The sequence below is a fragment of the Odocoileus virginianus genome, chromosome 14 (genome assembly GCF_023699985.2).
Source record: "Odocoileus virginianus isolate 20LAN1187 ecotype Illinois chromosome 14, Ovbor_1.2, whole genome shotgun sequence".
NCBI classification, from domain to species: domain Eukaryota; kingdom Metazoa; phylum Chordata; class Mammalia; order Artiodactyla; family Cervidae; genus Odocoileus; species Odocoileus virginianus.
Genome location: NC_069687.1, coordinates 59,189,243 through 59,202,008, shown reverse-complemented (window position 1 = coordinate 59,202,008; position 12,766 = coordinate 59,189,243). Strand labels below are relative to the sequence as shown.

Here is a 12,766-nt window from a genome sequence, read left to right as displayed (position 1 = left end):
AACCTGAATCTCTCACATTCCAAGTGGATTCTTTACCATCTAAGCCACCAGGGAAGTCTTGATTGCTATTCCTCTATCTTCAATATCTGTATAAGGCTGTTATAATCTCCTAAGTTCTCATCTCTCTCTTTGCCAAAATCCCTGGGCGTTTCCAGTGTAAAATTACAGTTACATCAGTGGACTTAGAGGTTTCTCATTAATTCAGAAGGTACAAACTGTGGAAACAATCGTTCTAGGTGATTTTTTGTAGAAACTGATTTTTAGATACTGTTTCTGTGATGATAGATTAGCAAACACTGACTTGTAGGCAATCTTGATTTCAACTGATAGTATTCAATGAGAAGCAGTGAATAGAAAGAATTCCAAGCTTTGCATCCCAGTTCTGATACTTAATAGCTATAAGAATTTGGAAAAAACACCTAAACTTCATGAACCTCAATTTCTTTGAATATAAAATAAATTGTGATAAATATTAAGAAGAGCTAATGCACATGTGAAAATAAACATGCTTTTGCTAACCTTACTTAACTTTGCAAATATATGGCAGTTTGGGTCAGTGGAAAATATACAGGTCCAGCACTTAGCATATTGCTAAGTTACCTTGCTAGCAGGGTAATTTTGGCCAAATTAGTTAATGTTTTTGAGCCCCTTCTTGTCTGCAAAATGAGAAAAATAATAATATTGCCTTACAGGGCTGTTGTGAGTGTTAAATGCAATAATGTGTGTGAAGATTATAAGACAGTACCTGGTGCCCACTTCCCCAAATGATAGATAATAGTATTCTTATAGTTGTTAACTCTCTTTTTTATTTTCTTGGCGATTAATGGTAAACTATGGCTTATTGCCTCTTAAAGTAGGTAAGTAGCTGGGTTGTTGAATCATACTATAAATAGAGTATCTATTAATAGCTTTATGTCAGCCTAAAGGTACATATTAGGTAGAATACTGCAGCCTCAGTCAATATTTTTATTGATGCTATGCATGAAGGTAAAGTTTGATGATAACACAAAGTTGGGGTAGATGGAACCATGAACATGATATAAGGACACAGGTTTTGATGACTGAAGACTTGGCCTTGAGTCCTGAAATTCAGTCATGTGATGATTCAGTTTCCTCATCTGCAAAATTATAACACTAGCAAGAATAGGAGGCAGATGCATTTTATGAGCATCTGTTCTTCAAGGTACCATATAATATGATATGATATCTTAAAGATATCATATAATTCATGACTTACTCTGAAAAATGATAATGGGTATGCTTGTTACCATCTAAACTAGACCCAATTAGTGATAATAGTATAAGCCTGGTTCACCAGCTTCAAAATTATATAATTATTGGCAATTTCTTAAAAATTAGTGAAGTTGAACTGTTTCAAATTTTGTGCACAAAATGTACCTCTACTTATATTTCAAATTCATGTACTTAAGACTTGCATAAAATGAAAGCAAGTGAATTAATCAGGTCTGCTACCCAGGAGAAAGCTCCATTTTAGATATTCTGAGGCCAGCTTGAGTCATTGGGAAGACTTGAGACGAGCAATTTGACCAAAACCTGGTGATTGTTCCTAAAAAGATCAGCTTATAAGAGCATTGAAAATAAAAATCTTTTATCTTTTATCCCCATCTCTGAGACAAAAATATTTTACTGATGTTAGCTGGAGCTAACTAGGTAAGTTAGATTTATGTATAAAGGTGGATAAAACTGGACTTTGTAGCTGTACTGAATACTTGTTAATCTCTTGTTTGTCATCCAGACTATAAGAAGGTTCTGACCACAGTTACCTAAGGTATCTACCAACACTGACTATATTGGATGCATTCTTTTAGCCTCTCCTGATCCCTAAACCTTGGGTTTTTATGGCTTTGCCATAGCTACTGTGGTAAAGGGCTATGTCGGGGAGGGTCATGAATTTATGATATTTGAGACTAATGCCTCAAGTCTCTGGTCCTTCTTACCAATTCCAGATTTATAAGAAGTATAATGTATTTTCCCTAATGGTTGCTGAAGAGGCCACAGTCTGGGTGTTTAGGGGTATAAAATCCTCATAGAACAAACTGTGACCAGTGGGGAACAGAAATCAGGATGGAGCTAGCAGACAAATTTCCTCTCCATTTTTTCCTACAATAGACTGTTCCAAGTCATGGTTTTCCCTTATAATCTGTCCAGACATGTCCTGCATGGCTAAGAAGGGAACACCAGTAAAGCGATTATTTGTTATAGACTAGTAACCAGTATGGTCAGTGCATTACCTTGTGTTTTCTTCTATCTTCTGGCTCAGTTATCTTTTCCTTCATTTTTGCTGCCCTGGGATTGCACATGCCAATAAGCTCTGGATTCAGATTCATTTTTTCCCCCCCCTGGAGAACTCAGATTAACTCACTAACTATCAGCAGTGAATTGAGCTAGGTACTGAGTCCCTGCTTTCTAAGAACTTACAATGTAGGCCAAAAGACAGGTATGTGAAGCATAATTTGTAATACAAGGTTATGCATGATGACAACTCACAGTCTCATCTCGGAAGTCTTCCAAAATGTGGGTAGTTGTCTCTAGTTCTGGTTATTATCTTAGTGTGTGTGATAATTGAAACATCTTGATTTGCTTATAACATTGCATATAGTCTTCTGAGATGTATTCAAGCTCCTCACTTTATTTTAGAGGCCAGCATTTTCCTTGGCATTTCAATAAGATATTTTTAATGTGTTCTTGTTGCTGCAGATATTTTGCTTTGGAACATACATCATTTTTTCATAATAGTAGCCGTTTATTATCCTTTTCTTTCCTAAAATCAAATTACTGTCAGATTTTTTTTTTTTTTTTTTTGCCTTCTCTTTTGAGCCAGATCATTGAATGCAGTGATGTTGTTTATCTGTAGATGCTGTCTAGACTAATTTTTTCCTGTTTTAAAAAATTAAGTTAGCCTAGCTAGCTACCTGTATGGTCCTATAGGGTAAATGAGTGTTTTGGACTTAGATTTTAATATTTCTGAACACCGCTATCTCTAAGGGGAGTCAAAATTGTGACTAAATTTGAAATGTGCCAGAAATTTGCTTTAGTGCCAGAGATTTCCTTTGTCCTAAGATGGAATATAAAGCTTATTGTGGTGACAGTCTCTTTGTTTTGGGAGGATTATTTCAGTAAATTGTCTTATTCATGTGGATATGAAGTATATAGGTTAAATATTGCTGCTTTAACAAATTCTCTCCAAACTTGCAACAATAATGCTAATTTGTTGTATTTATCTTGACATTTTTGAGGGCGAGGAATACAAGAGCAGCTGGGTGCTCTGGCTTGGAGTCTCTCATGAGTTTGCAGTTAAGATAGTGGCCAGGGCTCTGTCTTCAGAAGGCATGACTAGGGCTGGAAGATCCACTTGTAGGGTGTTTCACTCATATGGCCAGCAATTAAGCTAATTCTGACTGTTGGCAGGAGACCTGAGTTCTTCACCACTTGAATTTTTCCATAGGCTGCTTTGATATCCCCAAGACAGGGTAGCTGGTTTCCCCACAGTGAGTAATCCAAGGGAAAACCAGGAGGAAGGGACAGTATTTTTTTGTTTTTGTTTTGACATAGCCTTGAAAGTCACACACTGTCACTTCCAGTGTATTCTATTGGTTACATAGACCAACCCTGATATGTTGTGGGAGGAGCCACACAAAGACATGAATCCTAGGATAAGAAAATCATCAGGGAGTCATCTTAGAGACTGATTACCAATTAAATAATACTGTGTGTGTGTGTGTGTGTGTGTGTGTGTATGTGTTTTGGCTGCACTGGGTCTTAGTTGTGGGATATTCATTGCAACATGTGGGATCTAGTTCCCTGGTCAGGAATCTAACCCAGGCCCCCTGTATTGGGATCACAGAGTCTTAGCCACTGGACCACCAGGGAAGTCCCTGTTTATTTTTCTTAAAAGCTTTTTAAAAAATTTTTACTATGGAGTAATCCAAATGCAAATGTATCAGACTAAAATAAGGGATGAAAGTGAAAGTTGCTCAGTCGTGTCCTGACTCTTTGTGAACCCATGGACTGTAGCCCGCTAGGCTCCTCTGTCTAGGGACTTCCCACACAAGAATACTGGAGTGGGTTGCCATTTCCTTCTCCAGGGGATCTTCCCAACCTTGGGACTGAACCTGGGTCTCCCGAATTGCAGGCAGACTCTTTACCGTCTGAGCCACCAGGGAAGCCAAAATAAGGGATAATGTGTTTAATAATAATATTCTAAAAGTCTGACTTGACTGGGGGACTGTATGCAACTCTCTGTAGAGATTAATTTGATTTTAAGTGACTTTTCTGTCTCCTTTGCTGGAGAATCCACAAGAGGAAGTGAGGACCACTGGAAGGTGGGGTAAAACTTTGTGTTCTTTTCAGCTGAAATCTTAGTAACTCAAGGTTCCTGTAATTCACCCTCCTGGCAAAGTTCCCCACAGAAATTTTTGTGCTTATCCCAGAGGGCCCTGGCGTCCCTTGTGCCCACAGGTCAACCCACTAGGAACATCCTAGGACATTGCTTTGTGCTTCCTTTTCCCTACCATCTTCAGACAGGAATCCCTATCTGCATCTCTACTTTGGAATTCTAATCCCAGGGCAGAGGAGGGAAAACAACCCTTTCCTCAAGCTTAAGGTCCCAGTGCCTTTCCAGGGCTCTGAATGAAGCCACACTGCCTGTGCCTGGGCCAGCGCGAAGCTTTTCAGAAAAAGAGGCCCCTTTTGCCTCTGAGTAACTCTCCACCAAGAACAGAAGGAAGACAAGCATTTTTGTTTTTCAGGACTTTGATCTTGAATGTAACTGACTTACCTTTCACCTTAACTTATATTTACAGGCTGCTACTTTCTCCTATATATTTACATAGTCCGCTGGTTTCTCCCCATCCTGCCAAATGTCTTTCAAAACAATCAGCTGTCAGAGCTAACAAAATCTGTCAACACATGACGTGTGGCCTAGCACAGTGTTGTGATAAAGACTGATTTCGAGTATTAAAAATTCAAGCTGTCCTCTCCTGTTTAAGCTTTAAACAAGTGCTAATCATCTGCCCTAAAGTTGTTTGACTTTTGCCAGATCCTTGGCATGTTAAGCACTCTTATGATACCTCACATATGGCATCATTTATAACGGTCTCTTGCATACTGTCTAGATATTTGACGTGGAAGTGCTAAATGAGTTGAGCCGTGTGGCTTGGCTCCATCCATCAGGTCTCCTGAGCCAGAGCCCTGGGAACCCCTTGTTGGCTATTTCTCTGTTACGGCTCACATTGCATATGTCTCTCGGCGATTCTGGCTCCTAATCCTCCTCCACATCTACCACTTCCTCCTTTATTTCCACTGCCAATGACTTGGTTCAGGCCCTCATTAAGACTTGCATGGATCACTCCAGTCGTAGCAAACTGACCTCTTTCTGTTTTAATCCACCCTCCTCACTTCTGCTCCTGGAATCATCTTTCTAACAGTGAATGAAATCACATATTTCTCCTACCTAGTATCCCACCATGAGTCTCCCCAAGGGTACTGGATCAAATTCAAGTTGTAGGACAGCCCACAGATTTTTGCCTACCTCTCTGACCTTATTTCCCCATCCTTTTTTCTGTGCTTGTTTGCAGCTATGTAATTTGCAATTATCTTAAATTGATACCATTAATGTCCTAAACTTTTGCAAATATTATTCCTTCTACCTATGTGCATATCCTACTCATTTTCAAGATCTAGATCAAGTGTCATTTCCTGTTACACACCTTTTTTCTCTGGGTTAGATGCACCTTCCATGTTCCACAGTATCTTCTAGCATGTCTCTCTCCATTAGAGTTAAAGCAAGCATTGTACTCGGGAGCTGGAGTACATGGGTTTAACCAGAGTTCTTTTATTACTAGTTGTGTGACCTCTGGCATGTTTCTTAGCCTTTTTTTATGCCACAGTTCCCCTGATGGTAAATTATATTAGTACTTTTCTCAAATGTTTCTCAAATGGCTTTATATTGAGTTGATATATATGGAGTACTTAGAGTAATGTCTAGCTCAGTGCCTAGACCCTCTGTATGTCAGCTGTTCACAATAATTTATTTTCAGTTTGTTGTTTCATAAAGTTCTATGCTTTTAAAGGGATGGACTTTGTTTTCTCAGCATCTATCATAAAGAACACATTTCTGTGAATCCACAGTAAACTATAAGAACCATATGTAAGGTATTATACTCTATGGTACTTTCCTATTTCCTAGTACTTTGACACGTTTAATTCACACAGGAGCAAGCTAGCAGTGTACATGTCAGAACTTTAAAAAATCTTAGTAAGTGACATTATATATTTATATGATATTACATTTTTCATTTCTAAAATAAGTTTTCTAAGCTCAGAGAAGGATAATCTAAGTTTACTGGAATTTTATTGCTTGGGTGATTTGTATTACAAAATCAGCCCTATTCTTTCTTGTGGGTATGAGACATCTTTTATTATGTTGTATGCCACTATCTTCAAATTACCATGGAATCCACATATTGATCATGTTGATCATATTGAGTTAGTCAGAAGTTGTCTTTCCTATCATCTTTGATTCTCACATAGTTTTGTATTTTAAGTAATGTTTTAAAATCACTTCATGTGTCCAATAGACTAATAACAATAGAATTTTGCCATCTGCATTACATATCTCTGACAACAAATTGTGAAATAGCATGAAATTTCATTTCAGCAGCAACACCCTCTGGTAAATACACAAGACATTTGCGATCCTCATCTTCCATCTCTAGATTAATATGTTTTTATTTAATAAGTATATAATCATTTTGAAACTAACTGCATTGTTTAGCAGTCAGTGATCTTCTGGGTATCTATATTAGAACAAAATTTCACTATGAATGATAGAAACTCAAAATAACAGTGGCTTAAACAAGCTAGAAATTCCTCTCTCATGTAAATATAGGCAGTCCCAGGCTGGATGGCAGTTCAGTCATCAGAGACCAAAGCTTTTTTATTTTTCTGCTCTACCATCCTTAATATATAGGTTTCAACTCCTAGTTTAAGATGGCTGCTTCAGCTCCAGTCTTTGTATCCCCAGTCCAGTCAGCAGGAAGGAGGAGAAGGGAAAACAGCACTCTTGTTTTTTTAAGGATCCTTCCTGGAAGTTGAATGTTCCTTACAATTCAACACAATTTGGTCACTTAGACACCTAGTCAAAGGAAGATTTGGAAATGTAGTCTTTATCCTGGGTGACAATGAATTTAGCTAAAAATTGAGGGTTCTATTTCTGAGAAGATGGGGGTAAATGCATAGTAGAGGACTATTGGTAACTATCTCAGGTTACTGCGGTTCAAGACTTGAAAAAGTTGGTAAATTGGCCCTATTAATGTCAAAGTTAGACATTGAAATAATTTTGACCCTTAATGTGTTAGCTAGTATGACACATTAAAAAAATTAAAAATAGAAGCTAATTTTAGAAGTGTGTTGACTTTACGAATTGATTCCAAGTTTAAAAATATATTAGTAATAGTGTATGTAACTTTCTCATAAAGGAGCAATACAAAATATAAAGTGGCATATTACACCAAAGGCATGGATAACAAAAGGAAAAATAGGCAAATTGAATGTTATCAAGATTAATAACTTTTGTGTATCAAAGGACACTATCAACAAAGTGAAGAGGCAATCCGTGGAATAGGAGAACTGTCTGAGACAGGATTAATATTCAGAATATATAAAAAATGTCTACAACTTAGCAATTTAAAAATGGGCAAAGGACCTGAATAGACATTTCTCTAAATAAAACTTAGAAATGGCTAATAAGCACGTGAAAAGACCCTCACTACCAGAAATCATTAAGGGAGTGAAAATAAAAGCACCTTATACCCATTAGGAGAGCTATTGTATGTAAAAATCAAGTGATAAAGGTTGATGAGGGTGTGGAGAAATTGGAGCCCTTGTGCAGTGCTGGTGGCAAGGTGAATGGAACAGCTGTGTGGAAAGTGGTGTGGTGGGTCCTCAAAAAATTAAAAGTGGAACTATCATGTGACCTAGCAGTTCACTTCTGGGTATACACCTAATGTGGGATATTTGTATACCCATGTTCAAAGTGGCATTATTCTCAAGAGTCACAAGTTGGAAGGAACCCAAGTGATCATCAGTGGATGAATGGATAAATGAAATGTATTATCCACATACAATGGAATATTGCTTAGTAGATCGGTTGTATCTGACTCTTTGCTACCCTTTGGACTGTAGCCCGCCAGGCTACTCTGTCCATGGGATTTTTTTAGGCAAGAATACTGGAGTAGGTTGCTATGATTTCCTTCTCCAGGGGATCTTCCTGACCCAGAGATCGAACCTGCATCTCCTTATCTCATGCATTTCAGGCAGATTTTTTACCTGCTGAACCATCAAATATTATTCAGCCTTAAAAAGAATGGAAATTCTGACATATGTTACATTTGGATGAATCTTGAAAACATTATGCTAAATGAAATACTCCTGTTACAAAAAGACAAATGTTGCTGGATTCCGCTTATATGAAGTACCCAGAGGAGCGAAATTCATGGAGACAGAAAGCAGAATGGCTATTGCCAGAGGTTGCAGAAGAGGGAAATGTGAAATTATTATTTAATGTTTATGGAGTTTCATCTTCAGAAGATGAAAAATTTCTAAAGATGGATGGTGGTGATGGTTGCATAACTATGTGAATGTACTTAATGTGACTGTTCACTTAAAAATTAGTAAAATGATGTTTTATGTTATATAGATATTTACCACACTAAAAAATTGTTTAAAAAATTTTAAAATATTTTTAATACTCACATGCGCTTATATAATCAGACTTGAAACTGACTTTAGAGTTTTTTCCAAAATTCTTAATCTTATTTTGAGATTCTATTAAAATGTTTCAAAACATGTACAAAGAGACAATAATACACAAGGAACCCCCTAGTTCCTTTAAAGTAAGGCCCACTTTAACACTTCAATATATAGTAAAACATTTTTCTGATTAATTAGGTCATTGCTCCATTTATGTACTCTGTCTACTACTGTGATTTGAAAGCCAGCTATAAATTTTTCATCATTTTCAACTTTATTTTATAGAGATAGGTGTCCCAAGCAAAGCCTTAGAAAGCCTGATGTATCGCAGATCCTGAAAAAAGGAGCAGCATTGTGTAGACCAGATACTCTTTCTGTAAAGAGCCATAGCAAGTATTTTAGGTTTTGTGGGTGACATTATGCCTGTTGAATATTCTTTTTTTCCTTTTAAATATCCCTATAAAAATGTAAAAACCTTTCTTAACTTGTGGGGGGGTCAAACAAAAGAGGGCTGCTTCTAGATTTGGCCCAAGGGCTATAATTTATTGACCCCAGATAGAACTTGGAAGCCCTTCTGCCGCCAACCTCCAGCAGAGTGGTAGATGTGGGCATTGAATCATGATTAGTGGATCTTTCAGATGGCAATGAGAGATGGCAGACAACTCTGGGCCTAACTCAAATTGGATCGTTTTGAGTCTGATTATATAAATGCATGCATATAAAACAAGAGACAGAATAGCCTCAGTTCCAATTTCAGTATATACAGGAAACCCCCTTTTCTTGAGGAAACTTAAGCGATGTTACTTGTAACCAAAAGAATCTAAATTACTCTTATCTCCTACAAATGTAAATTGGTAAAGCACTTTGGAAGAGAGTCTGTTAATATCTAGAAATTTGAATATGGGCATATCAATTACCCAGCAACTCCAGTTAGGTTTTTTACCTAGAAAAATTCTTTTAATTTGTACAAGAAGATGTATGTACAAGAATGTTCACAGCATGCAGCATGTGTTCACAGTGGACTCTATTAACCTGTTGACGGGGTTCTCATGGCAAGAATATTGAAGTGGTTTGCCATTCCATTCTCCAGTGAAGCATGTTTTGTCAGAGTCTGGACCACGTTGTTATGAGTTTGAGCAAACTATGGGAGATAGTGGACAGACAGTGAAGCAGACTGCAGTCCATGGAGTAACAGAGTCAGACATGACTTAACGACTGAATAGCAACTTTTAACCTGGTCAGATCCCGGCTCTGCCACTAAATAGGTATGTGACCTCAGTCAGCTACTTATTTCTCTGTGCCCCATTTTCCTCATCCGTAGGAGGGAAAAATTACTTGATCCTCACAAGGTTGTCATCCCTATTAAATAGTTTATGTAAAATGAAGGCACATAGCAAATGTTATATAAGTCTTAGCTGTTTTTATAGTTCATTATAGCAGCATTGGTTATAATAGCAAAAAATGAAAACAATCCAAATCTCCATAAACAGAGTAAGCATAAATAAATTTGTATATTCACATTATGGAATACTCTAGAGTACAGGAGTGAAAAGAATGAATTAGAACTATTTATAAACAGGTATAAATCTTAGGAACAATGTTAAAAGAAAAAGGCAGGCACAAAATGACCTAGGTAGTATGCCCCCTAAATTATAAATTAGGAAATTAAACATATTCTGTAGAGATGTATACATAGGTAGCAAAAGTACAAAGAAAAGCAAGGCAATGGGAAACAAAATTCAGTATAGTAGCCAGGGAGATAGGACTGGGAAATATCTCCAGTGACATTTATGAAGTTCAAAGTTTATAAATTGAGTGGTAGGTTCCTGGGTGGTGGTCTTATTATGTTATAAATATGCAATAATAAATTCCTGTGAATTAAAGGTAGATTAAAAATTGCTTCAGCCACTATGGAAAGCAGTATGGAGGCTCCTTAAAAAAACTAAAAATAGAGTCACCATATGATTCAGGAATCCCAATCCAGGACATATATCTGGAAAAAACAAAAGCTCTAATTTGAAAAGTTACTTGCATCCCAATGTTCATAGCAACACTGTTCACAAAAGCTAAGGCATGGGAAGCAACCCAAGTGTCCATCAACAGATGACTGGATAAAAAAGATGTGGTATATGTATATACCATATACTGCTCAGCCATAAAAAGTAAGAAATAATGCCATAAGCAGCAACATAGAAGGACCTAGAGATTATCATACTAAGTGAAGAAAGTCCAGCAGAGGAAGATAAATATTACATGATATCGCTTATATGTGGAATCTGAAAAATAAGACAAATGAACTTATTTACAAAATAGACATAAAAAACTGACTCATGGTTAGCAAAGGGGAATGAGGGAGGGATAAATTGGGAGTAAAAGATGAACAGGTGTTCACTACCTTATTAAAGAGAGGCACATGCAGAGATAAAAATTATGTGGTTAAGAGCTGAGCTTACTGAAGGAAATAGTAAACATGTTCTAAAGGGACTCCATCAAAGAACTAAGTGGTTGAATGTAGTTTGCTCTAGAAAATACCTTTCTGATGAAAATTTATCAGTGGTGGTATGCTTCTGATTAAAATGTTTGTGTTCATGACTTCAAAGTCAGTGTGACCTGGGGGTCAAAATAGCTGGATTAAATAATTATTTACATAGTTAACAATACCTTAACAATACAATTAGCATTGAATTTATATGAGATTTACACATTCATAGGAAAAACATGAGTTCTGGGAGGGAGTCACGTGGGCAGCAGGTGTTGGAAAACCTAAATAGTAGGAAAATCATTAAAACGTAAAATAGCAAGAGAGTAATTCTTCTCTACACATAAGACAAATAGGGAAAATACCAGGAAATATGACTATGTTATAAAAAGGAAGAATGAATTCAATATTGAAGTGGTCATTTGGGAAGTAAGTAAGAGTTACTTTCCCCAAGATTTAATGAAGCTGGAACATGGAGTTTAGGAGCGGACATATCGTTGGACAGCTTCATTTCCGAAAGCCACTGCATACCTAGCCAGTTTCTCAGGCAGCAGCAAATGCACTGCCTTCTCAACGTCTTCAGGGGTGAGGGTACAGCGTTTTCTGTAACACATTAGGTTGCAGGCTTCAGTGGAAATGCGCTCAAACATGTCGTTGATCATGAGGTTCATGATGTCCACGGTGCGAGATGATATGCTCCTCTGGGGAGCCACTTCTTTTAGGACCCTGTTTATGTAGAGTGAGAAATTCCTAAGGCCAGATTCAGTGCCAGAATGTGATTTCTTTTTGGAGATTGCTTTTTGGTGTCCTCTGCAGCGCTTGTGCTTGGTGATGTTTCTGGCCATTGCAGATGTTGTTCTTATCAGTTACGAGTGGAGAGGAGAAGGGCCTACAGGTGGCGGGAGCTCATATTTATACTGTCATGTCACAGTCAGACTTCTGGGGCTCCTCTCTGATTGGAGGTTACTCTTCCTATGTCATAATCCCCTGGCAACAACACTGGTTTGTTGTTAAGGGAAATCTTGCTGCTGGCCAACTTAAAACTCTCCTAAGAAGATAGTGTTGCAGAAGGATTGAGGAGGACTTTAGAGCAGAAGAGTACTCATTTTTCATACTTGATTTTTTAGCAATTTGTGAACATAATATAGTTTTCAGAGTTGGCACACCTCATCAACTTGAGAGGTTGGTTTCAGGAAAGTAAGAGAAAAAAATGCCATAAACCTTTTATTAGGTGGAATCTCTGTTTATAGAAGTATATATAAATTCATTTTATAAGCAAATGAATAAACTATTAAAAATCTCATAATGATCATATAATAAAAATAAATATGTAAACTAATCTGCTTTTAAAAATTGTGAATTATTTAAAAAATGAATTCTAATTTATTTTTTGGACCACAACTCCTTAGGAGCAACTCAATACAACTAGAGAATAAAACAAAACCCTCCTATTTTATTTTATTGTTTAAATATGATATGTGAACTGTGTTCATTAATTTTTTATAATGGTATTAA

At 37.0% G+C, this 12,766-nt stretch overlaps 1 protein-coding gene and 1 long non-coding RNA gene across 3 annotated transcripts in view; both read right to left on the bottom strand.

Annotated features, from left to right (window-relative positions):
* Positions 1-11,495, bottom strand: part of LOC139038281 (uncharacterized) — a 51,029-nt gene extending 39,534 nt beyond the window's left edge. For both annotated transcript variants that reach the window (XR_011491261.1, XR_011491263.1), the window contains exon 1: positions 11,305-11,495. This is a non-coding gene — a long non-coding RNA (uncharacterized lncRNA). The remainder of the gene's footprint in view (positions 1-11,304) is intronic.
* Positions 11,496-11,660: 165 nt separating this feature from the next.
* On the bottom strand, positions 11,661-12,191 carry LOC110152167 (histone H2B subacrosomal variant). The gene has a single exon (XM_020915731.2). It carries the CDS (start codon positions 12,094-12,096, stop codon positions 11,731-11,733), a length of 366 nt encoding a protein of 121 aa, XP_020771390.1. The 5' UTR covers positions 12,097-12,191; the 3' UTR covers positions 11,661-11,730.
* Positions 12,192-12,766: the final 575 nt, after the last annotated feature.